The sequence below is a fragment of the Pongo pygmaeus genome, chromosome 4, assembly GCF_028885625.2.
Source record: "Pongo pygmaeus isolate AG05252 chromosome 4, NHGRI_mPonPyg2-v2.0_pri, whole genome shotgun sequence".
Taxonomy (NCBI): Eukaryota; Metazoa; Chordata; class Mammalia; order Primates; family Hominidae; genus Pongo; species Pongo pygmaeus.
In genome coordinates this window covers 61,240,758-61,267,986 of record NC_072377.2, presented here as the reverse complement: position 1 = coordinate 61,267,986, position 27,229 = coordinate 61,240,758, and the positions used below count along the sequence as shown (strand labels likewise).

The 27,229-nt window shown below is 37.9% G+C and overlaps 1 protein-coding gene and 1 long non-coding RNA gene across 10 annotated transcripts in view; one reads left to right on the top strand and one right to left on the bottom strand.

Annotated features, from left to right (window-relative positions):
- LOC129036609 (uncharacterized) overlaps positions 1-7,163 on the bottom strand; it is a 129,766-nt gene extending 122,603 nt beyond the window's left edge. Inside the window, exons 1-2 of one of the 2 annotated variants that reach the window (XR_008502606.2) lie at positions 5,614-6,791; positions 2,063-2,209 (exon numbers count right to left, since the gene is read on the bottom strand). This is a non-coding gene — a long non-coding RNA (uncharacterized LOC129036609). Of the gene's footprint in view, positions 1-2,062 lie in introns of both variants that reach the window. The other variant, XR_010126384.1, reaches the window with a different exon arrangement.
- The window catches only part of IL6ST (interleukin 6 cytokine family signal transducer), a 72,104-nt gene that overhangs the window by 10,992 nt on the left and 33,883 nt on the right, over positions 1-27,229 (top strand). For 5 of the 8 annotated variants that reach the window (XM_063664828.1, XM_054487986.2, XM_054487989.2 and 2 more), the window contains exons 2-9: positions 1,229-1,316; positions 7,785-7,863; positions 14,210-14,515; positions 15,674-15,794; positions 19,752-19,918; positions 20,559-20,713; positions 23,531-23,690; positions 26,802-26,884. In XM_063664828.1, coding sequence (XP_063520898.1) covers positions 1,281-1,316; positions 7,785-7,863; positions 14,210-14,515; positions 15,674-15,794; positions 19,752-19,918; positions 20,559-20,713; positions 23,531-23,690; positions 26,802-26,884 — 1,107 coding nt within the window. In that variant the 5' untranslated portion in view covers positions 1,229-1,280. The remainder of the gene's footprint in view (positions 1-1,228; positions 1,317-7,784; positions 7,864-14,209; positions 14,516-15,673; positions 15,795-19,751; positions 19,919-20,558; positions 20,714-23,530; positions 23,691-26,801; positions 26,885-27,229) is intronic. The other 3 variants (XM_054487987.2, XM_054487984.2, XM_063664829.1) reach the window with 1 other exon arrangement.

Genomic DNA, 27,229 nt, shown 5'->3' with positions numbered 1-27,229 from the left:
TTAAGTGTTGTAGAAAAAAAAAAACAAACAGGAAAGGGGTATAAGCAACACAGGGTGGTTAGGGAAGATCTTTATGAGGAGGTGAATTTGAGTAAAGGCTACAAGGAATTACTGTATATATATTAACTTATGAAGATGTCCACTATGTAGTGGTAAGTGAAAGAAGTTATAAAACATTTCTCACTTATATGATCCCATCTTTGTAAAATAGGAAAGTGTATATTTATACAATATAAAGTTATATAATACATGTATAGAAAATTTTGCAAGAATATCCACCAGAATGTTCATAGTAGTTATCTCTTGGTGGGATTATAGTGCACTTTCACATGGCATTTTTTCAGTTTCTTTTCATTAGACATTTAAAAAATATTTTTATAAATTTAATTCCTTATGTGTTATTAAGTTATATCAAAGGCTTAATGTGTATGAAACAATAATGGAAGAGTCAACTCCTTGCGTAAGTTTGAAGTTACTTGTTGTATTTCAAAGAGGAGCACTAGTACTTAAGCTAGAATTTAAGTGAACAAATCTTAAAATGGATTTTTATCTCTGATTACGTAGAATAGTTGTTAGCAGGCTTAATTTAGTGCTAGTAGAAGAAAAAATATGTGATTGTTAAAGAACTCCTTCTGTCATAAATGTTCCTTTCATGTTTCTGTGACATTACATAGACATCAGGGAAGTTTGCATTAGGTAAGGGTGAGCCAATAATGTTTGCAAGTGTATATCAAATCATAGCACTAGGGCTGGGCGCGGTGGCTCATGCCTGTAATCCCAACACTTTGGGAGGCCAAGGTGGGCAGATCCCCTTGAGCTCAGCCTGGGCAACATGGCAAAACACTATCTCTACTAAAAATAAAAAAATTAGCTAGGCATGATGGTGCCATCTCTAGTCCCAGCTACTCGGGAGGCTGAGGTGGGAGAATTACCTGAGCCTGGGAAGTTACACTGGGAATTACAGTGAGCTGTAATTGTGCTGCTACACTGCAGCCTGGTGATGGGAGTGAGACACTGTCTCAAAAAAAAAAAAAAAAAAGGACTAGGATATTTGAATACTCTTATACAAGTGTTGATGGGTTTATTTTATTCTGAAGCTCAGAACATATCTAAAGTGGGATACTTTCTGCAAACCCGAAAGTCTAAGAGCAGATGGGGATTTTAAAAGCACACATATAATAAAATTATCAAAGCCAGCCTTCTGAACAAGACTCTCCTCTCTTTACAGTGAAACCCAATGGAAAAAGCATGACATTTAGAAGTAGAAAACTGAGCTTCAAATGCCTACTCCTTCACTTACTAATTTTGTGATTTGCGTAAGTAATTGGTCTTGTCTGAATTTTTGTTTTTTTATTTTACAAAGTTCCAATAAATAATCCCTGCCCTCCTCACCTGATTCTTTAGGATATTAGGATACTAAAGTGAAATAATTTATGTGAAAACATTTTGTGTAATGTAAAATAGTATCCTAGTGTTAATTGTTATGAACTCATAATTGATACTAATGGAAGAGAACAGAGTGTGGATAATTTAAAAACTAATTTAATAATTAGTTAATTTAGCGTAGGTGTTACCAACTTCTGGCAGTTTATTCACAGTAACACTGTACTGTGAAAGATATATAGAAATTTTCTTCATCTTGATCCCCACTCAACTTATTCATTCAACAAGCATTATTTTGCCTTCTATTTGGCAATTTTAGTTCATATACTGTTCTACAATTGTAATAGTAATGTTACCATAGTAACAGAGTTTATATTGACATTCTTTTTCACATGAAATGTAAATCTAAATATATTCGTGCTTTTTATTTCATCTTTAGGTTAAGTTAGGAAATGAAAAAAAAATCACAATCCATAGGTGACAAAAATAATTTATAAAGAGCCTAACCATTAAATATTTATCAATTGTAACTCTACTGCTTTTTCTCTCACTTGAGAAAACATATGGAAATGAAAGTAAATCAGAATGAACAACTATAGGGATAATCTTGAATTTATTTTATTTTAAATAAATCATTTATAAACTTTGTTTCTTTAACATTGAAAGTAGCAATACTTACTATACATCATCTAGCTCCTTTTGGCACACTACCATGTTATATCACCGTAGTTGAGGAATGATTCCAGCATTTGGTTTTCAGAAATAATCTTTCCTGTATTTATGGTTACTAGTTAGGTTTTGGCTTCATAGAAGCTTCTCAAGTTACCTGCAGATTTCAAAGAAGGTTAGTGTATGCAATGTATGGTTATAACATATGCATAGAAAACTCTGCAAGAGGTGAGGTGATAGTGCTATTAATATACTTTTAAATTAAATATTAGTATCAACAGAAGGAAAGGAGGGAAAAAATAAGCAAACTACTGTCAATTCTGTCAAATTTTTTTTTAATTTTTTTGAGATGGAGTCTCGCTCTGTCGCCCAGACTGGAGTGCAATGGCACGATCTTGGCTCACTGCAACCTCCGCCTCCCAGGTTCAAGTGATTCTCCTACCTCAGCCTCCTGAGTAGCTGGGACTATAGGTGTGTGCCACCATGCCCGGCTAATTTTTGTATTTTTATTAGAGACGGGGCTTCACCATATTGGTTAGGCTCATCTTGAACTCCTGACCTTGTCATCCACCTGCCTTGGCTTCCCAAAGTGCTGGGATTACAGGCATGAGCCACCGCACCCGGCCATAATTCTGTCAATTTTTAAACAAGCCCCAAGTGAAGTTAACTGTATTGCATATAATATTTTATATAGTGTTACTGTGTCTTCATTTCTTAGATTTGGACTATGAAATCCAGTCCCGTAATAGATGTTTCTTCATCACCTCTCCATTACAATCTTTTAAAAATTAGGAAAGATTACTTTCTAAATGTGAAATGTGAAATCTACCTTTGCCTAGTTTCCTTTGCTTGTGTTCCATGGTACTACTCAAACAAATCTAATTGCTTTGAAGTAATCATAAGTTCTTTCATGGACCTCTTGTTCTGGAGCAGCTTTGTTGCAAGAATATAGTACATTTGGCTTGGCACAGTGGCTCACACCTATAATTCCAGCACTTTGGGTGGCCAAAGGAGGAGGATCGCTTCAGGCCAGGAGTTTGGGACCTGCCTGTGCAACATAGTGAGACCCCCATCTTTACAGAAAAATTTTTAAAAAATTAGCTGGGCATGCTGGCAAGCTGTTACATGATTAGGGAGTGCATAAAATCAAGTTAGTATGTATATTTAATAAAACAATATTGTGTTCCAAGTGTAGAACTAGGAAGCCATTTCTCATCAAGAAGAGTTAATAGTTTTATTTAGAAGAAAAAATTACCCATTAAGTATTTTGTCTTTAATAATTTTAGCTTTTATTTAGGTTCAGGGAGTACATGTGCAGGTTACATGGGTATATTGTGTGATGCTGAGGTTTGGAGTACGATTGAACTGTCACCCGGTTAGTGAGCATAGTACCCAATAGTTTGAAACTTAAGTATTTATTTATTTTATTTATTTTTTGAGACGGAGTTTCACTCTGTCGCCCAGCCTGGAGTGCAGTGGCGCCATCTCTGTTCACTGCAACCTCCGCCTCCCGGGTTCAAGCGATTCTCCTGCCTCAGCCTCCCAAGTAGCTGGGATTACAGGTGCCCACCACCACGCCCAGCTACTTTTTGTATTTTTAGTAGAGACGGGGTTTCACCATGTAGGCCAGGCTGGTCTGGAACTCCTGACCTCAGATGATCCACCCACCTCGGCCTCCCCAAGTGCTGGGATTATAGGCATGAGCCACTGCACCTAGCTGACATTAAGTATTTTTTAATTTAAATTAATTTTTTGCATAAGTACTGAAGATTCACATGGTCAACATAGCAAGGCTGCAGAGTATATGGTGGAGCGTCTCCCTCCCACCCTGATGTCTCAAATACCCTGTCACAGCCAGTATTTGAACTTTATCCTCCTAGAGATATTGTATGCATATATAAAAAAAGAATGTGTGTTTTGTTTTCTTGTATATTGTTTTGCCCACAAATAATAGCAAATGCGTTGTTCTGTACCTTAACAATGTAACAATGTATTTTAGATAACTTTATGTTTCTGTACATATAGAGCTTCCTCATTTTTTTTTAAATGGCTACAAGTATTTACATTTAGATGGTTTTGGTATACCATCATTTAACTAGTGTCCCATCATAATCAGGTTGTTTCAGCCTTTTACTATTAAAAACAATGCAGTGAATAACTTTGTACATGTGTTGTTTTATTCATATCTGTAGGATAAAATAAAGTAGAATCATTAGAATCAAATGTGTGTGTTTTAATTTTGATTGATATTGCCAAACTGGCTCTCTGCCTTGTTTGGATAGAGCTTTTTTCTTTGTTTTTAAGTGAGGTCTAATTTACAAACAACAAAACTGACCGTTTTTAAAGTGTTCAATGTATTGGGAAGCTTATGCCAATTTACACTATAATCTTTAGTGTGTAATGATACTTTCGTTGCTTAGTCTTACAACACCCTGTTGATACCTTTTTGGGTTTTTATATTTTTGCCAACACTAATATGTAAGAATGGTATTGGGATAATTTTTGGTTTGTGTACCTTTTTTTACATACTGCAAAACAGAACTCATAAGTGTACAGCTCAGTGAGTTTATCACTGTCCAGATCAAGATACAGAACATGCTCAGCACCCAGAATGTCCCCTTTTATACCCTTCCTTACAAAAAACAACTGCTCTGACCTCTGTCACCAAACATGGTAGACTTTTGCCTCTTTTTGAACTTCTGTAAAATAAATCATGCAGAGCGTACTTTCTTGCCTTTTTTCTCTTTTAAAATGTTTTTGTAGAGTCAGGGTCTCACTATTTTGTGCAGGCTGGCCTGTTAACTCCTGGCCTCAAGCAATCCTTCCCCCTCAGCCTCCCAAAGTGCTGATATGACAGGTGTGGGCCACTGCACCCAGCCTGTCTGATTTCTTTCATTCTGTTTTATATGTGAGATTCATCCATGATGCATGTATCTGTTATTCTTTTTCATTGCTGTGATTCAATTACTTGAATATACCATAATTTATCCTAGTGTTGATAGATATTTGGTTGATTTTAATTTTCATCTATTTTGAATAAAACTTCTGTAAACATTCTTGTACATGTCTTTGGAGGTATTAAGCACTCGTTTATTTTGGCTATACCTTATCTGGGCAGATTTTGTTTGTTTTTAAGGTCTAATTTATAAACAATAAAATTCACCATTTTTTAGTTACAACTTGATAGGAAACCCATGAGTCTAACATTTCTGCATTTCGTATAAGCAAAAACCCTGATGGCTGCCTTTTTTCTAAACTTTGTTTTGAGACGGAGTCTCGCTCTGTCACCTAGGCTGGAGTGCAGTGGTATGACCTCGGCTCACTGCAGCCTCCTCCTTCCAAGTTCAAGCAGTTCTCTGCCTCAGCCTCCTGAGTAGCTGGGAGTAGCTGGGATTACAGGCGGCTGCCACCACGCCTGGCTAATTTTTGTATTTTTATTAGGGACGGGGTTTCACCATGTTGGTCAGGCTGGTCTTGAACTCCTGACCTCATGATCCACCCGCCTCAGCCTCCCAAAGTGCTGGGATTATAGGTGTGAGCCACCGTGCCCGGCCAACTTACCTTTTAAAGAATGTTGGAAGGTAGACTCTCAGAGCCGTGGAGCAAAGGACAGGTTTACTTACAGTCTTCAAAGACACAGATAATGTCTCCCTCTAGAGTAAAAGGCAGACATGCTTCCTGCATATTTTTCAAGTTTAGGGTTACTTAAGATCTGTCTTTCTTTCCTGTGAAGCAGCCTGTTCAGGTGTCATCTGACTTCACAATGCCCTGTGGCAGTTGGGACTCAAGCAGCTGGCACAAGAAAATGCTGATACTCTGACTACTGTTATGAGTAATACAGTGCTTTGTCTCTGACTCAAAAATGTCATGCCTTTTGCCAGTATCCATGACACTGTGGTAGGCTGACTTGTTAGCTTGAAAGTAAGGTAAAATCTCAGTGCCTTTGAAATAGTTGACACAGAATTCAGTGAATTTTGACAAATGTAGTCTTTTTTTTTTAAAATAGAATTTCGCTTTGTTGCCGAGGCTGGAGTGCAGTGGTGCCATCTCAGCTCACTGCAGCGTCTGCCTTCTGGGTTCAACCAGTTCTTCTGCCTCAAGCCTCAGGATTAGCTGGGACTGCAGGCATACACCACCACACCTGGCTAGTGTGTGTGTGTGTGTGGGTGTGTGAGAAAGACAGGGTCTCACTCTGTTGCCCATGCTGGAGTCCAGTGGCATGATCTGGGCTTACTGCAACCTCTGCTTCACGGGTTCAAGCGATTCTCCTGCCTCAGCCTCCCGAATAGCTGGCATCATAGACGCCCGCCACCACGCCCAGCTAATTTTGTAGAGATTTTAATAGAGATGGAGTTTCACCATGTTGGCCAGGCTGGTCTTGAACTCCTGACCTCAAGTGATCTGCCCACCTCGGCCTCCCAAAGTGCTGGGATTACAGGCGTGAGCCACCGCGCCCTGCCAAATGTATAGAGTCTTATAGTCACCACCACAATCAAGTCATAGACTATTATTATCACGCCAGATTTCCTTTATGCCCCTTTATGTGTGCCTTGTCTACCTCAGCCCTAGGCAACCCTGGATCTGCTTTCTGTCACCTTAGTTTTGCCGTATCAAGAATTTCCGAGGCACAGTGGCACAATAGCTCATGCCTGTAATCCCAGTGCTTTGGGAGACTGAGGCAGGAGGATCGCTCGAGCGCAGGAGTTTGAGACAGCCTGGGCAACATAGTAAGACCCCCATCTCTTAAAAAAAAAAAAAAAAGAATTTCCTGTAAATAGAGTTATACAATATATAACCTGTTGTGTCTGGCTTCGTTTATTCAGTGTGATGCTTTTGAGATTCATTCATACTACTGCATGTATCACTAGTTCATGCTCTTTTTTTTGTTTGTTTGCTGGGTAGTATTCTATGTCTCTACCATTGTTTGGATGTATGTTTATACATTCAGCAGTTGGTGGACATTTGAATTGTTTCCAGTTTGGGACTTATGAATGAAGCTGCTGTGAACATTTGAGTATAAGTCTTGGTGTGGGCATATGTTTTTATTTTAGGGAGTACACTCTTTGGAGTGGAAATACCAAGTCTTATGGTGTGCTTTTAACTTGGTAATGAACTGTCAAATTGTTTACCAGAGTGTCTGTATCATTTTGCATTCCTATCCGAGTAGTTCTCTAATTTATATTTCTCATTTTGAGTGAGGTTGAAAGTATCTTTTCATATGCTTGATTTACTTGTATTTCCTTTTCTATAAACTATTCAAATATTTTTGCCTGTTGTTCTATTAGGTGTTAGAATTTTTTAGTGATTTGTAGGCATTCTTTATATATCAGGGAAAATTTTTGGCCATGCTATGAATTACAAACATTTTTTTCCATTTGTCAGGTATCTTTTAAGGATACATATTATGGTGAGTTTTGCCATGTAGAAATTTGTCACTCTGAAGTTCTTAATCTCACAGTTATTTACTAATATAGGACTTCACATAAGAAAGAAACAAGATATCTCTTTTAATTAACCTTAAAGTATAAATTATGTTTTCTAGCAGTGTTTTCCACAGCCATAACTTCAGTAGAATGAAGAAAAATAATGTGAAGACTTAAGTTTTCTACATTCTCTAAGAATTTTACCACCTTTTAGAAACGCAGCTACAGCATGGAAACGAGATTGTGTCTTAAATTATGTGTATATAAGAGAAAAAATATTAAAAGTAATATTACACGTGTCTGTTGCAGAAATATCCGCGCAAGATGTTGATGTTGCAGACTTGGCTAGTGCAAGCCTTGTTTATTTTCCTCACCACTGAATCTACAGGTAAGGTTCATGAAATACCCTATCTTCTAACTTCACAAATTAGGTTTATATATTTTTATATTATTATATAATTAAGCTTATGTTTAATTGTTATGTTCATATATTATTTCTAGGATAATCGAGAGAATAATATCTTAAATTGATTTTAATAAAAACATTCTTGACAATCTGTTTTTATAATTTGAGTTGTAACAGTCAGTAATCTTAAATGCTGTATATCCATACTAACAATAACTTTAAAATGGGGAAGGAAAAAAGTATGTGGGTTTTTTTTTTTTTTTGTAAATGAATAGGAGAAAATTTGTTAAATCTTGTTAAATTTTATGTCATTCGTACTACATGCTCCTCAAGTATTGAAGGGCTGCTTTCCTGTGTCTGTAAGTCCTCATCCCCAAATTACAGTTACCCAGATATCTAGTCATTCTATAGGATCTGGTTTTTAACCCTGTGCATGCTGATTACCCTACTGACTCTTCTCTTAGTTGCCTGTATTACATTTAAAATAGAATACTGGCTGGGCATGGTGGCTCACACCTGTAATCCCAGAACCTTGGGAGGCATAGGCGGGAAAATAACTTGAGTCCAGGAATTCAAAACCAGCCTGGGCAACAAAGCAAGGCCCCATCTCTACAATTTTTTTTTTAATTAGCCAAGTATTAGTCCACTCTCACACTGCTGTAAAGAAATACCTGAGACTGGGTAATTTATAAAGAAAAGGTTTAATTAACCTACAGTTCTGTAGGTTGTGCGGAAGCATGGTGGCATCTGCTTCTGGGGAGGCTTTGGGAAGTTTCCAATCATGGCAGAAGGCAGAGGGGGAGTGAGGCATCTCACATGGCGAGAACAGGAGGAAGAGAGAGAGAAAGGGAAGGTGCTACAAACTTTTAAATGACCAGAGCTCACAATAACTCATTTCTCATCCACCATCTCAAGGCAGTACCAAGTGAGAAATCCACCCCTATGATTTAATCACCTCTCCACCAGGCCCCACCTCCAACACTGGGGATTATGATACGACATGAGATTTGGGTGGGGACACAGATTCAAACCATATCACGCCTCTGGTCCCAACTACTCAGGAGGCTGAGCCAGGAGAATCATGAGCCCTGGACCTCGAGGTCACAGTGAGCCATGGTCACACCATTGCACTTTATCCTGGGTAACAGAGCAAGACCCTGTCTCATAAAAAATATTTATGTGTACGTGTGTGTGTGTGTATGTATATGAATAATATTATCCCAGCTGTCCCCCTTACTAGCTGTAGGACCTTGATCAGTCATTTTCTGTACCTCAATTTCCTGATCTATGAAATGGTGATAATAAAGGCCACTACCTCCTAGGGTTATTAGTGAGGATTAAAGAAGTTATATAGAGGCCAGGCATGGTGGCTTATGCCAGTAATCCAAGCACTTTGGGAGGCCGAGATGGGTGGATCATTTGAGGTTAGGAGTTCAAGACTAGCCTGGCCAATACGGTAAAACCCCGTATCTACTAAAAATACAAAAATTAGCCAGGCGGTAGTGGCGCACGCCTGTAATCCCCGCTACTCAGGAGGCTGAGGCAGGAGAATCGCTTGAGCCTGGGAGGCGGAGGTTGCAGTGAGCCAAGATCGCACCACTGCACTCCAGTCTGGGTGAGAGAGTGAAACCCTGTTTCCAAAAAAAAAAAAAAAAATCTGGGCTTGGTAGCACATGCCTGAAAGTCTCAGCTACTTGGGAGGCTGAGGTGGGAGAGTCACTTGAACCCAGGAGGCAGAGGTTGCAGTGTGTGGAGATTGTGCCACTGCATTCCACCCTGGGGTGGCAGACTGAGACCCTATCTCAAAAAACAACCAAAAATAAGTTAATATAGAGGAAATATTTGGACAGTGCTTGGCCTACAGTAAGCATTATAAAAATGATAGTTACTGCATATTTATTATAAAGGTTATTGTTGTCTTTGAATGAAAGTTTCTTTATGAAAAAAAGAGTGTAATATACCAAAACCAGTCTGACTACAGTGGCTCTTATACTTACTTTGATCTGAACATCATTTTTATAAAGTTATGTAACTATTTGGTAGCTGAGATACACCCTTGTTTCATGTTAAGCTAGTGATCAGTGAAAATTCTCAGGTGGTTTTTACATGGGTTACTCTTAAACTAGTTCTCCCTCACCCTATATATATTTCTTATTACCTAAATAGGATATATTTCCTTTGTTGCTAATTTCATTTTATCAGTTTTAGCCTGGTGTTCTACTCTTTCAACATAATTTTGAATCCCAACATTTTCATCCGAAGTGTTGGCAGTTGTTTGTAGTCCTGTCCTCTGCTAATTTGATAAGCATGTGTGTCTGTCTTTTCCCAAGTTGTTGATTAAAATGTTGAAAATAACAGGACTGCATTAGTTACCTGTTGCTGCCTCACAAATACTCCAGATCTTCAAGGCTTAAAATGATAATAATATCTCTCATGGTTTGTATAGGACAGGACTATAGATAGGCAGGCACAATCAGACGTATTCATCTTTGCTGTACAATGTCTGGGGCCTCAGCTGCAATATTCAGACTGGGGGCTGGAGTCATCTGCAGAGTCATCTGCAGACTCCTTCGCTTATATGTCTGTTGTTAATGTTATCTGCAGGCTGAGGGCGTTGCTGGGGCCATTGTCCAAAACACCATACATGGCCTCTTTTTATGGCCCTGGCTTTCTTACAATGTGTGGCTGGGTTCTAAGGGCAGATATCCCAGGAGAGAGAAAGAAAGCTAATTGGAGTCTGTATTCTTTTAATGATCTAGCCTCTGAAGTCTCATAGCACACTCCATTGGCTGGAGTGGACACAAGGCATTCTTACAGATCTGATGTGGTTGGGGGAAATGGAGTCCCCACCTCTTCATGAAAAGAGTATGCGTGACATTGTAAGAAAAATAGGTGGGATGGGATAAATATGTAGGTGTGGCCATTCTTAAAATACAGTCTTCTCCAAGGATTGAGGGCATGCACTTCAGCATATTCTACTTAAGACCATACTCTAATTGACTTTTTTCTTAGTCAGTATTTTTATATACGGGTAATCAAATATAAATTTGAGTATGAACCTGTAAAAGTAGCAAAATATCAGCAATTTCATAATGTTCATTGTAATATTGGTTATAGTATATTCTTTTTCTTTTTTTTCTTTTCTTCTTTTTTTTTGAGATGGAGTCTCGTTTTGTCACCTAGGCTGGAGTGCAGTGGCTCAATCTCAGCTCACTGCAACCTCTGCCCCCCAGGTTCAAGCAATTCTCCTGCCTCAGCCTCCCGAGTAGCTGGAATTACAGGTGCGGGTCACCATGCCCGGGTAATTTTTGTATTTTTAGTAGAGACAGGGTTTCACCATGTTGGTCAGGCTGGTCTAGAACTCCTCATCTCAGGTGATCCATCCACCTCGGCCTCCCAAAGTGCTGGGATTACAGACGTGAGCCACTGAGTCCCACCCAGTTATAGTGTATTCTAATTCATATTTCTTCATCTTGCCCTATAAACATTCAAAATAACTTTATCAGATACCTTTCTTAATTAAAATACTTTCTTTTTACAATTTAATCTCAGCCTGGTAGCCCTGTAAAATGGGATTAATTTGACATGGGATGGTATTAGTGAAGCTGTGTCTCACTTTGAAAAACGGAACATTTGCCCTTTTTTTTTCGAGACTGCGTCTCACTCTGTCGCTCAGGCTGGAGTGCAGTGGTGTGATCTTGGCTCACTGCAAGCTCTGCCTCCTGGGTTCACACCATTCTCCTGCCTCAGCCTCCCAAGTAGCTGGGACTACAGGCGCCCGCCACCACGCCTGGCTAATTTTTTGTATTTTTAGTAGAGACAGGGTTTCACTGTGTTAGCCACGGTGGCCTTGATCTCCTGACCTTGTGATCCACCCACCTCGGCCTCCCAAAGTGCTGGGATTACAGGTGTGAGCCACCGCGCCCAGCCCATTTGCCCATTTTTAATATTTCTCTTATTCTATGTGATTAAAAATTATTCATATTGAGTCTCTAATTACATCTTATGTTTTTAGTACTCTAGAATATATTTCACATTTAACATCCCTATAATTACTTTAGAGAAAGTATAACAAGTGATTTTGCCAAAGAATAAAGTGATGTCTAAGGAGTTGTAAGATCTGACCCAGTATCACAGAGTAACTTAGTCTGAGATTCTCCACTGGATGAAGGACCATACTATTGGAAATTGAGAGTAATACTAAGATTTACAGTAGGCATTTATAAATAACAGCAAGATGATATAAACAGCAAGATGATATAAACATTATCAGTCTGAAACAAAGAAATACACATTCCAGCTCTGGGTTTTACAGGCTTTATGAGAGGTCCTGGGATTCTGTTTGGGGATACAATTTTGACTGCAAAAACTGTTTTTAATTTTTTCTGGGCTCACTGCAGCCTTGACCTCTTGGGCTCAAGCAATCCTCCTGCCTCAGCACCGACCCTCACCCCTGAGTAGCTGGGACTACAGGCGTGTGCCACCATGCCTGACTAATATTTGTATTTTTTTCTGTAGAGACGGGGTTTTGCCATGTTGCCCAGGCTAGTAATTTTTAATCTTAAAAAAACTTCATGGGTACCTACCCAGGAACCCCACAGCAAATAGGATTCATTGAGGAAAGCCACCTTATAATTGTGGACATTGAAGCTAGAGAAAAAGAATAAAATCATGTCAAATAGTTGGGACTTTTATCTTGTTAATAGGTAGCCACTAAATAATTTAAAGTAGACAAATGTCTTAATTATTTTAGAACAGTAACTGTGACAGTAGTATGTAAGATAAACTGGAAGGAGGTCAGACTGATATAGTATCCTGTGCTTCAGCAGTCAAAGTAGCATTGGAAAGAAGATGTTGATATGCTTATTAAGCATATAGAACCAACACAGTGCACTATTGTTAAGTTGGAGGTTAGAGGAGGCTAATTAGAGATGTTGGAAGATGACTACAGAGTATCTGGCCTGGGTGTCTGGATGGGAGTGGCGCTGTTAGCAGAGGCAGAGAAATAAGAATAAAAAATAATATGTTTGAAAAGATTATGATACGTAATAGTTTTGGACATGCTCATTTAAAAATAGCTATGGGATATCTCAGGTAGATATATGTCTAATGGGCTATTGAAAGCATGGGGGTTTAGTGCTAGAGATAGGGATTGAGATGTCATCAATGTGGAGTAGGTGGTAGGTAAAGCGTATAGTTGTGTTTAATTTTTTTTTACCCAATCTGATTCTTTGTGTTTTGTTTTGTTTGTTTTGTTTTGTTTTGTTTTTTTTGAGACTCGGTCTCACTCTCTCTCCCAGGCTGGAGTGCAGTGGCGTGATCTCAGCTCACTGCAACCTCCACTTCCCGGGCTCAGGTGATTCTCATGCCTCAGTCTCCCAAGCAGCTGGGATTACAGGTGCCCACCACGACACCCAGCTAATTTTTGTATTTTTAGTAGAGACTGGGTTTTAGCATGTTGGTCAGGCTGATTCTTTGTTTTTAAATAGGGGATCTTATCCCATGCATTTATTTTCACTCTGTTGTCCAGGGTGGAGTGCAGTGGCTCACTACATCCTTGACCCCTTGGGCTCAAGCCATCATCCCACTTCAGCCTCCCGAATAGCTGGGACTATAGGCGTGCACCACCATGCTCGGCTAATTTTTTTTATTTTTAGTACAGATGGCGTCTCCCTATGTTGCCCAAGCCGGTTTCAAACTCCTGAGCTCAAGCGATCCTCTTGCCTCGGCCTCCCAAAAGTGCTGAGATTATAGACGCAAACCATCATACCCAGGGCCATGCATTTATTCTTAAAACTAAACTATTTGGCCATCTTGTTCTATTCTTCCTGTTTTATATTGGTCCCTTGCTGTTTCCTTTGTTGTCTGAGTTTTGATGTGTGGACAATGTATACTGTCTGTCTGTGACCCCAGCTGTACTCCACAACAGCATTCAGGACTGTAGAGGAGACCACCACTGCCTGTTTTCTGGAGAGTTGAGTTTAGACCTGGGATCTAAATGGAGGGACAGGATAGGTTGTGGGGCAAGTATGAATCATGCTGCAGGCAGTTTGTGTTTCTTAAAGAAATAGTTTATACCATGGGCTATAAAGCATGAATGGGTTTTTCTTAATTCAGCTCTATTATCCTTATAATTTGTATATTTCTTTACAAATTCAGGCATTAAATTCTAACCATATTAATTTTCAGTTGTGTATTGTCTTTTTCTGTGTCTTTAGGGATATTTTAGTGAAGGTTGAGGGACTCTACATTGAGTGCTACCAGCTAGATATCATTTTGTACCAGAAAAATTCAGTCCATTTATATATTTTCTATTGTTCCTTTTTAGGTGAACTTCTAGATCCATGTGGTTATATCAGTCCTGAATCTCCAGTTGTACAACTTCATTCTAATTTCACTGCAGTTTGTGTGCTAAAGGAAAAATGTATGGATTATTTTCATGTAAATGCTAATTACATTGTCTGGAAAACAAACCATTTTACTATTCCTAAGGAGCAATATACTATCATAAACAGAACAGCATCCAGTGTCACCTTTACAGATATAGCTTCATTAAATATTCAGCTCACTTGCAACATTCTTACATTCGGACAGCTTGAACAGAATGTTTATGGAATCACAATAATTTCAGGCTGTAAGTTTTGTTTTTGTCTTATTTCAGACTTTGTCATGACTATTGAACTGCATTTTTAATGTTGTCCTTTCATCTTTATAAAATGTAGTAACTTGTGGACTTAGTGACTTGGACATGTTTGGTTTTTAAAGAATAAGCTTAGAAGTGGGAACCACAAGTCTCCTGTCTTTCCTGAAAGTCAAGCAGTTTCAGTTTACTAGAGAAATATTTGACATGAGACCCCCCCCACCACAAGAAAGTATTGTTGAATTGACATAATGATGGTAATTCTCAGTATCCCTTAATTGCTGAGAAAATGCACGTGTAAAGCAGCTACCTGAAGAAAGCGAACAAATATTGGAGTAAATCGTTTTTTTTTTTTTTTTTTGGGTGATGGAGTCTCGCTCTGTCACCCAGGCTGGAGTGCAGTGGCATGATCTCAGCTCACTGCCCTCCCGGGTTCAAGCAGTCCTCTGCCTCAGCCTCCCAAGTAGCTGGGACTACAGGCATGAGCCACCACGCCCGGCTAATTTTTCATATTTTTAGTAGAAATGAGGTTTCGCCATGTTGGCCAGGCTGGTCTCAAACTCCTGACCTCAGGTGATCCACCTGCGTCGGGCTCCCAAACTGCTGGGATTACAGGCGTGAGCCACTGTGCCTGGCCTTGGAGTAACAAAGTAAACAAAATAAATTTACTGTGATCCAAAAGTGGGTTATCTAATTTGTGGATCACCCAGACTTTACTGTTTTGGCATTTGCTTTTCTTCCAATGAGTTTGGGAAAGCAATAAGAAGAGAAATATAAATGAATCATTTTGGCTTCTACTTAATTGCCTCTTACAAACGTATGTATATATTACTTTTAAAAATAAACTTAATGGAGAAATCAGTTGATATTTTTTTCCAGTTATAAATGAAAGTTGATTTTACATAGAAAATTAATGTGAAACAAACCAGTTGATGACAGTTAGGATGGATGTATATATATTACTTCCTGAAAAGAAGTGTAAGAGTTGGGATAGAAAAGAAATTGTCATCAGCCTTTCATTGTGTCCATACTTTTTGCTTGGGTTTGATTTTTTTCATCTAATTTAGATCGCAAATGCCTTGGGTAGTATATAAATTGCATAATATTTGTGGATATAAAGCTTTCTGAAAGATGCTAATTAATCCCTTTTAGTGCCTCCAGAAAAACCTAAAAATTTGAGTTGCATTGTGAATGAGGGGAAGAAAATGAGGTGTGAGTGGGATCGTGGAAGGGAAACACACTTGGAGACAAACTTCACTTTAAAATCTGAATGGTACGTTATTTTAAATTTGTTTCATGTTAGATTTATTAAAGTTTAGTCATTTTTGCTGAAATTTTTATTTTACCAAGTAATAATATTAAATGCTATTTTAAAACATTTAATTTTTTATTTTGTAACATTTCAAATATATGTAAAAGTAGAGGCCAGGCACGGTGGCTCACGCCTGTAATCCCCCAGGCGCGGTGGCCCACGCCTATAATCCCAGCACTTTGGGAGGCTGAGGCGGGCAGATCACTTGAGGTCAGGAGTTTGAGACCAGCCTGGCCAACAGGGCAAAACCCCGTCTCTACCAAAAATACAAAAATTAGCCAGGCATGGTGGCAGGCGCCTATAATCCAAGTGACTCGGAGGTTGAGGCAGGAGAAATTACTTGAATCCAGGAGGCGGAGGTTGCAGTGAGCCCGGATCGCACCACTACACTCCAGCCTGGGTAACAGAGTGAGACTCCATCTCAAAAAAAATAAATAAATAAAAAATTAAAGTAGAAAGAATAGTAGAATACCCATACATACCCATCACTCAGCTTCAACACTGGTCAGCTCATGACCAGTCTTTATTTCGAAGGTACTCTTTGCCTATATTGTCTTGAAGAGAGAATCGCAGACATCATATTTCATCCAAAGATATTTCAGTACACGTCTCTAAAAGATAAGGGCATTTTAAAAAAAGCATAACAACATACCATTGTTACACTCAGATATAAAATACTACATTTTCAGTTAGTGTTGATTTCCCTCATTGTCTCATGAATATGCATATATGTATAATTTTTTTACATTTGTTTCAGTCAAGATTCGAATAAGCTCCCTACTTTGTGAATTTATGTCTTGTCTCTTAAATTATAGGTTCTGTTTGTTCTTTTTCCTTACAATTCAGTTGTTAAACTGTTATACATTGTACATTGTTTAACATATTTCCTTGTCTTTTTTTTTTGAGATGGAGTCTTGCTCTGTCACCTAGGCTGGAGTACAGTGGCATGATCTCTGCTCACTGCAACCTCCGCTTCCCAGGTTCAAGCAATTCTCCTGCCTCAGCCTCCTGAGTAGCTGGGATTACAGGCGTGTGCCACCATGCCCAGCTAATTTTTTTTGTATTTTTAATAGAGAGGGTTTCACCATGTTGGTCAGGCTGGGCTCGAACTCCTGACCTCGTGATCTGCCCGCCTCTGCCTCCCAAAGTGCTGAGATGATAGACGTGGCCACTGCGCCTGGCCCCCTTGTCTTTTTCTTTCCAAAAAATTGCTGTTAGACCTACAGATTTCATCAGATTTGGGTTTGATTTTTTTTTTTTTCCCAAAAAAATATTTTGTAGGAGTGAGGTGTACTTCTATCAGGAACGACCAGATAATGTTTCACTGTTTTTCTTTTTTCTGATATTAAGATTGAGCAGTGGTTTCAGGTGTTGTCAGCCTTATTCCTTTATTTACTAAGTTTCCCATTTGTTTTTTCCAAACAGAAAAACTGAAAGAATTTTACAGTGAACACTCTTGCATACCCTAGATTCTACAATTAACATTTTACTATCTTTGCTTTATCACCTATCTATTTATCTATGCATCCTTCTCTCCATCTCTCAATCTGTCTCTTTTTTATGTATTTCATAGTGAGTTGCAGTCATTAATATACGTCACCCTTAATCACTTCAGTATTTCATAGTGAGTTACAGTCATTAATATACCTCATTCTTAATCACTTCAGTATTTACATGAACTAGAGTTCAGTATTATGTTTTTAAGTAAAATTTACATATAGTGAAAACACAAATCTTAGTGTACCATTCAGTGAGTTTTGACAAGTACAGACACCTGTGTAACTCAAATCAGTATCAAGACATAGAACATTACTAACACACCTAGAAAGTTCCTTCCTGCTCCTTCACAGTCAATCCCGGCAAGTGCCCCACCCCATGAGCAACTACCTGTCTGATATTCTTCACCATAGATTATTTTTTCCTGTTGCAGAATGTCTCATATAAATGGGATTATATAGTATACACTCTTTTGTGAAAAGTTTTATAACTCAACAGAATGTTTCCGAAATTTAACCATGTTGTTTTCCCACTAGTATTTCCCTCACAGCTTTGAGCAGTCATCAGTGATTATAATTTGTATATAAATTACAAAACTGTGGTATTCTGTGTTTTGTTTGTTTTAGCTGAAATACTTAAAGAAAAACTTGCCTTTATCAACTGTGGTTTACCCTGAAGTACAGTTCAGATAAGAGAAGCAAGATAGGTATAATATTTTTCCTTAATTACCAGTTTTATAATGAGTTGATTCCCTAGTATCCTCCAAAGGTAGAATAATGAGGGCTTTTCTTTCTCATTATGAATTTATATTTAAACATATTTGATGTGTTTTAATTCGTTATGGATTGTCCCATCTTTGATCAGTGGCAGTTTATTCAAATTGGCTCATTCATCTTTTTTTTTTTTTTTTTTTTTGAGACAGAGTTTTGCTCTTTTGACCAGGCTGTAGTGAAATGGCGTGATCTTGGCTCACTGCCTCCCGAGTGGCTGGGATTATAGGCACCCACCACCCCACCCGGCTCATTCATCGTCTTGACACAACTTCCTTAGCCTTTGATAGCTGATATAACATGCTTTTACAGGGTCATCTTATGTATTTCCTCACCCAGACCTGGAATCAACCTTTTCCCAAAACTCTCTGGTTTCATTTAGTGTGAAATAATATTTACAGACTACAATCAGGGTGCCACAGGAATTCATCACTACTGGTTTGTCATAGTTTTTAGATTTTTTAGATTTTTTCGGTCGAAAGAGCTAGGATATGTTTTGTGGTTTGAGATATAATACTATCTTTTAAAAATACAAATTCATACTGATATTTTCAGTTTAAAATTAGGGCTATAGGTTTTTACATAATTACATTTACCTGACATCTACATCTTCTTTCTTATGAACTGAAAAACATAGTTCACAACAACACTAATATAATTATTCATTTGCTTTATCCTACGGTTAATACAGCAGCTGCAGAATAATAACACCAGTATTAGCACCAACAAAATGATTACCAAGAATGATTTTAAGATTGTTTTTCTCTATGAAGGATGTGTAATAGTCAGATTACTGTGTTTTAATGTTACTTGGAATAGTTCTTTTCTATGTGGTTATACTACATACTCAGTACACAAGTTCATATGTTTCATTTTGCTTTTGATTCTTAGGAATTTTTCTTAATAATTATATAAAACAATCCAAAAAGTCAAATCTATTAATAGTATTAAGGCATGTTCAGAAAAGTCTATATTCTATTCCTGAATCCTCTACCTTATTTCCTTCTTCTCCTTAGAGACTAACCATTTTTGTTTTGGTTCAATTTGGGGTTTGGTTTATCCTTCTATTTTTAAAAACAGTGTTGTAGATAAATATTTTTAATTGAGGCATAATTTATATAATTATAAATAAATATAGTAATATTACTTGAAACTTTCCATGGTGATAGAAATCAGAAAGTAGTTGCCTAAGTTTGACTAGAAAGAGGCTAAGAGATTTTAGCCCTAAGACTAAAGGCTAAGGGGTGATAGAAATTCTTACACCTAACCTCCTGTCACCTTTTAGCATATTGTGCTTAAAGAAATTTGTGGTACAGTAAGGGTTCTGTTTTAGGAAAAAGAAAAAACAGCACTGGGATCACAAGGAAATAGATAATTTTTGGAGAGGAGTCAGTGGGGATGGAGCATAAAATTTTAAAGCACAATATTTTTAGACTACAAATTTGAAAATAATTTTATGTTTTAAGATATAGATCAAAGTTAATTTTAAAGAATGGTTAATTTTAAAGAAATTTTGTTAGTGACCAGCAGTTTTATTGCAAAGTTTGCTACGACAATCTAGGTCTCATCAAACTCTTTGCAAGTAATTTTTTTCACTCTAATTTTTTCAGATGTGTTTTTAATGACTGATTCTTCAATTTTTTGTATTTAGGGCAACACACAAGTTTGCTGATTGCAAAGCAAAACGTGACACCCCCACCTCATGCACTGTTGATTATTCTACTGTGTATTTTGTCAACATTGAAGTCTGGGTAGAAGCAGAGAATGCCCTTGGGAAGGTTACATCAGATCATATCAATTTTGATCCTGTATATAAAGGTAGTTATAAACCTGAATTTGAGAGTTTATTTGACACTGTAGTAGTTTACAAATTAATTTTTATATTTAGATTTTTTTTAGATTTTAATGTAGATTTTTAGATTTTAATTAATGTTTTTAGATTTTAATTTTTTAGATTTTAATTAATGTAGATTTTAGATTTTAATTAATGTAGAAACAAGCATTTATCTTAGTGATTTTTATGAAGCCATTTTATCAGTAATATCAAATAGAATTTGGAAAAAGGAAAATATCCATAATCCAGCCACACTTAACAGCTGTTTTCACTTTGAATGTTTTCTGTTCTCAAACATCTTACACCATTGTAATTACAGTATGTATGTTCCATTTTTATTCTCTTTTTTAAAAATTTGATATCATAAATATTTGTCTTTTGACATACGAACCTGAAGAGAGTAACGAATGTAGTAAACTAACAAGGAGAACTAAAGATTCTTTAGAAATCTTTTTTTTTCCATTATAAGGTATATAGCATAGCATAATTTTCAGAGAAATTAGTTCATTTGGTAAGGATGAATGAATATTGTAAAATAAAGGAAGGACAATATAAAGAGTATATTTGAGTTTGTATATGAAATTGGAAAACATAATAAACCTTAGGATTTATTTTATTTTTCAGTGAAGCCCAATCCGCCACATAATTTATCAGTGATCAACTCAGAGGAACTGTCTAGTATCTTAAAATTGACGTGGACCAACCCAAGTATTAAGAGTGTTATAATACTAAAATATAATATTCAGTATAGGACCAAAGATGCCTCAACTTGGAGCCAGGTAAATTGAAAGTTACTGTTTATTCAAATAGTCCTTCTTTCAACCCTCTAATCTTAAAAAGTTTCAGTCATTCTCTAAATGTCTTTAAGTTTCTGGGTATGTGAAATATTTTGCTTGATACCTCTTCTGGGTCATTTCAAACAAGGGGAATCAGGAAGATATCCAGATAGAAAATACAGTTTTGCTAAATACAGTAGCCTTTAAGTAAAACATGAAAATGATATAGGGTGATAGGAAATGGCTTTTTTTTTTCTTCCAGAGACAGTGTCTCCATTTGCCCAGGCCGCTGGCTCACTGCAATTTCGAACTCGAGCTTAAGTGATCCTCCTGCCTTAGTCTCACTACAGGTGTGCACCACCATACCTGGCTTTTTAAAATTATTATTATTTTTTGTGGAGATGAAGTCTTGCCATGTTGCCCAGGATGGTCTCAAACTCCTGGCCTTAAGCGATTCTCCTACCTTGGGCCTCCCAAAGTGCTGGGATTACAGATGTGAGCTACCACTACCAGCCTAGAAATGGCATTTTTGATGGGAGTTACAAAGAATACAAGTAATAAGAAGCAAATTAAGTAGAGGAGCAAAAATCAAGAGATTATAAGGATAAGGTAGCTAGTGTAGGGATTGGTGTGCTGCAGTCCACCAAAATCAGCCTGTGACTTGTTTTTGTAAATAAAGTTTTATTGGAACACAGCCACACTCATTTCTTTACATATTGTCTCTATTTTTATTCTACAGTGGAAGAGTTGAGTAGTTGCAAAGAGAGTCTCTGGCCCACAAGCCTAAAATATTAGTAAATATTTTATCTACCTTTTTATAGAAAGTTTGCCAACCACTGAGGTAGAGGAAGGGATTGGTAGGGAACTTGTAAGACTGAAAAGGATAGTATACCCAAAGATGATGCTACCAGCAAAAGAAATACTTGGAGCTTTTAAAAAGGCTATCACCATAGCATTCAGTTATCCATACTCTTCTCTGTTTTGATTCCATTTATCACAAACAGTATGTCTTTGCTTTTGTTGCTCTAGTCACAGTGAGCTTGTTAGGGAATTGGGCTCATGACTTTACTACTTCTCTCCTTACCCCACTTATCTAAAGTGCTCAGAATACAATCAGGAAAAGCAATAAAACAAAATTGGATTAATGCTTCATGTTGTACAGAGAATATACATACCTGAAGTCCTTCAAAATGTGATATTAAGTATAGAATCTTAATTCAGTGCTACAAAAAAGACTGATGTTTATTTTGTATCCAATATTAAATTATCAGAGTAATATGACCAGTTATTTATCTGTATTTAATTTCTTCTTTTTTTCTGAAAGCCAAGTTTAAAAGCCAGGAAAACTTTCGTTTTTCTTGATTGGGCTGGATATCTTCCTTTTGCCTGTCCACATCTATGCTCTACCCTTCTCTTTATTGTGTCATGCTGACCTATATAGACTGCATCTGTGGGTTCCCATTCTTTATAGCTTCCTTGTGACTGTGGTTAATGGAAGGAAGGGACTAGGCAGGAGAGAAGACAGATAGAAGAAAAGTGAAATTGGCATGTTGATTTTCCCTGCTTCCTCTCAGTAACTGGCTATCTTTTTTTTTTTTTTTTTTTTTTTTTTGAGATGGAGTTTAGCTCTTGTTGCCCAGGCTGGAGTGTAATGGCATGATCTTGGCTTACTGCAACCTCCACCTCCCTAGTTCAAGCGATTCTTCTGCCTCAGACTCCCAAGTAGCTGGGATTACAGGTGTGCGCCACCACGCCCAGCTAATTTTTGTATTTTTAGTAGAGACGGGGTTTCACCATGTTGGCTAGGTTGGTCTCGAACTCCTGACCTCAGGTGATCCACCTACCTCAGTCTCCCAAAGTGCTGGGATTACAGGTGTGAGCCACCACACCTAGCCCCGTCTCTCAACTTAGGGTCACTGCCTGTCAAGACAGCCCTCTCTAGCTGACTGGCTTCTTTCAGGTTCTGGTACTTTCCCTCATCCCTTTGGGCCTAGAGGTAGAAACAGCTCTAAGTCCCAGAGTACTAACTGCACTGTCTAAGGATTCCATATACTCTGCATGTAGTCCCTTTATGAAGCCCTCCTTGAATTATTCTAAATGGAGTGTGCCATCTGTTTCGTGTAGAAATCCTAAGTTATATTACAGGCCCTGTGGAAGAAATAAAGGGAAAAAAGGAAAGATAATAGATGTTTCCATACTTCTAAAACCTAATAACTTTACTGATTTGGACTGCTTTTTAACTTACACTTATTTGTCTCCAGAGGTTGAGTTTAATGTATTAGTCTTGTGTCAGTAAAATAGTTTCGAGAGGCTGAGGCAGTAGAATCACTTGAACCCAGGAGGCGGAGGTTGCAGTGAGCTGAGATCGCGCCATTGCACCATTGCACTCCAACCTGGGCGACAGAGGGAGACTCTGTCTCAAATAAATAGTTTCTAGGCTGAGCGCAGTGGCTCACATCTGTAATCCTGGCACTTTGGGAGGCCGAGGCAAGTGGATTGCTTGAGGTCAGGAGTTACAGACCAGCCTGGCCAACATGGTGAAATCTTGTTGATACTAAAAAAATACAAAAATTAGCTGAGAGTGGTGGCGGGCACCTGTAATCCCAGCCACTGAGGAGGCTGAGGCAGGAGAATCGCTTGAACCTGGGAGGTAGAGGTTGTGTTGAGCCAAGATCGCACCACTGCACTCCAACCTGGGCAAAAGAGAGCAAGGCTGTGCCTAAAAAAAAAAAAAAAAAAAAAAAAAGTTTCTAAATTTTAACACAATTTAGAAGACCTTACTAATTGAGGTTTTCTGTTGGTTGATTTGCTTTGTTTCAGATTCCTCCTGAAGACACAGCATCCACCCGATCTTCATTCACTGTCCAAGACCTTAAACCTTTTACAGAATATGTGTTTAGGATTCGCTGTATGAAGGAAGATGGTAAGGGATACTGGAGTGACTGGAGTGAAGAAGCAAGTGGGATCACCTATGAAGATAGTAAGTAAATGAGTATATGAAGAAGTAAAGCTATTGGAATTCCGGATGTGAATTGGTTCTGGTTTTAATAATATAGCCTCATTGCTTCTTAGTTTGTGATCATTTTATTCAAACTGCAATATTTTTACGTTTTCATTTTTAAGGACATTAAGATGTAAAATTGAATATGGATCATTGATAGTGTAAGTCTATTTGATACCTAATTAAATTATCATGGAGGCCAGGTGTGGTGGCTCACACCTGTAATCCCAGTACTTTGGGAGGCCGAGGTGGGCGGATCACAAGGTCAGGAGTTTGAGACCAGCCTGGCCAATATGGTGAAACGCCTTCTCTATTAAAAAGTACAAAAATTAGCCGGGCGTGGTGGTGGGCGCCTGTAGTCCCAGCTACTCGGGAGGCTGAGGCAGGAGAATCGCTTGAAACCGGGAGGCGGAGGTTGCAGTGAGCCAAGATCACGCCACTGCACTTCAGCCTGGGTGACAGAACGAGACTCCGTCTCAAAAAAAAAAATTCATCATGGAATGGTGACTTAGATACTATCAGAAAACCGTTGACTTAACTGTTGATAAGTCTAGAACATTTTATTCAAGGAGACTTCTCCAGAGATACTCCTAACTAGAGAATCATATCCTGAATCATTAAAATCACACTGTCTAGCAAACTATACCTTAGATCCTCACTATCAAAAAGATACTTGTATTATACCTTTTATTCATTTTTTTTCTAATAGCACTTGATAAGCCCCTGGGAAGCGGTTGATCTGGAATTTTGGTTGGTTAGTTTTTATTTTCCTTTTTTCTCCTATAGATAATATATATGGTATAGAATAAAAAAGGCACAAAAAGAGTGTACAGTCTAAAGTAAGATCCTCACTGCAAAGCAGCTGATGTTACTAAGTTCAAGAAATAATCCTGTGGCATAGATTTTTCATTTTGAGACCTTCCTATCACAGACTCACCTCTTAGTTATCAATGGCAGTAGCTGTGGCTGAAAAAATCCCCTACCACCTATATCCCTTTACTTCCAGCTCTTCTAGAGGTTTAGGTCATGTGACTTGAGAACATCAAAGGCAGAAAAGTACCCTTCTCCCTAAGATTTCTCTCATAAATGCTGAGAAAGAAATCAGTTTTGCTATTGCTGCTATGGGAGTCCTCAGCCAGAGTGCTTTGTCTTGACCAGGAATTCTTAAAATGAGATACATGGGGAGGAATTAATGTAATACTTTAAAATGTAGGTAAAATATTGTGGTTAGTGCCTGTGTGCATTTTTAATGGACAAGTGTACATAATCTTTGTCAAATCAATGAGTGAATGAAGTCTCTGGGTTCTCTTTATGTTAGGAAATATTTCCAGCTCATAATTTTTAAAAATAATTTCATGTTTTTTATTCTGTTTGAGTGCTGCACTGTACTCATGTGAATTTATCTATTTTAACTTCTGTACCAGCAGCCTTTTTCCCAGCCTTCCTGGTCTGCCTGTCCTATCCTTTCTGTTTTGTTGTCTGTAATTGCCTCTTCATGATTAACATATCAGTACTTAAATTTTTTTTTTTTTTTTGGAAATAGTGCCTCACTCTGTTGCCTATGCTGGAGTGCAGTGGCATGAACACGGCTCACCGCAGCCTCTACCTCCAAGGCTGAAGCGATCCTCGTGCCTCAGCCCCCAACATAGCTGGGACTACAGGCATGCATCACCATGCCCAGCAAATTTTTGTATTTTTTTGTGGAGACAAGGTTTTGCCATGGTGCCCAGGCTGGTCTTGAACTACTGAACTGAAGGGAACCACATCCCTCGGCCTCCTAAAGTGCTGGGTTTGCAAGCACGAGCCACCACACCCAGCCTCACTGCTTAGATTTTATTCAACTCCTTTCTTATTCTACTGACTAACCATATCTTGTTATTATATTCATAAAAATTTTGAGAAATCAGTTAATGCCATTGATTTTTTTAAGACAAATTTTTTACAAAAAGCTTAACAATGATAAGTAAAAATGAAATGTCAGTTGATATTACTTATTGCTAAAAATTAAATGAAAAATTATATGCTACATTTAATGGCTATTATAAAAGTTTTGAAAAATTAATACTACAGGTATTTTTAAAACTGAATTTAATTACTGGTATTTAACAATTTATGTTTTGGCTGGGTATGGTGACCAAACCCCAGCTACTTGGGATGCTGAGGTGGGAAGATCACCTGAGCCTAGGAGCTGAAGGTTATGGTTCACTATAGTCATCCACTGCACTCTAGCCTGGGCAACAGAGCGAGACACTGTCTCTGGAAAAAAAACACTATGTTTTATGGATTGCTTTTTCAGATGGTTAGTGATTATCACGACAATACTATGAATTAGTTTTTATTACATCCCATCACTGTCAATCATCCTTATATAAAGTAATAAACTTATTTTAGTACATTTATCTTAATTTGTTTTATTATTCCTATGAATATTTAGGGGTAAGCAATGTGTTTAAATAGATTTTCCAGTTTGATTTTTAGCGATAAGTAGTATCAACTTATATTTATTTCATTTTTATTTTTTACTGTTAAAAAGTTTATTTTAAAAAGTTCGTTTTTTCTTTAAAAAATCATATTAACTAACTTTTAAAATTTTTATAAATATAATTAGAAGACCTGGTATTTAATAGAATAAGAGAGGAGTTGAATAAAATCTAAGCAGTGTTGTGTTGATCATGAAGAGGCAATTACAGACGACAAAACGGAAGTGAGGACAGGCAGACCAGGAAGGCTGGGAAAAGGCTGCTGGTACAGGAGATTCAAGTAGATAAATACAGTGCCAGCACACAAACAGAATAAAGAACATGAAGTTATAAGAAAGAGTGATGCCTCTTTAGTTGTTGCTCAGAATACATTTTTACCTTTACAATTTTGAGGTTAGAAAAGAGTTCCAGTATAATTGGAATATCAGGCTATCACCCCGACTAAAGGAAGAGCCAGGTGTTTTGTGCTGGGATGGGAAAATGCAAAGAGGTAGAGACACCATGCAATTGGAGGGCAAGAGTACTAAGAACAAAGTAAAAGAATAATTTGCAGAATTTTATTTTACTGTTAAAACCTTTTTATTTTAAGGAGTTTGTGTCTTTTCTTTAGGACCATCTAAAGCACCAAGTTTCTGGTATAAAATAGATCCATCCCATACTCAAGGCTACAGAACTATACAACTCGTGTGGAAGGTAAAAAATCACATTTATATTTTCTCTCTTATAAATCTTTTTTTTTTTTTTGAAACCGAGTCTCGCTCCATTGCCAGGCAGGAGTGTAGTGGCGTGATCTTGGTTCACTGCAACCTCTGCCTCCCAGGTTCAAGTGATTCTCCTGCCTCAGCCTCCTGAGTAGCTGGGACTACAGGCACGTGCCACCACGCCCAGCTAATTTTTGTATTTTTAGCAGAGACGGGGTTTCACCATGGTGGCCAGGATGATCTTGATCTCTTGACCTCATGTTCTGCCTGCCTCGGCCTCCCAAAGTACTGGGATTACAGGCATAAGCCACCGCGCCCAGCCCTTATAAATACATTT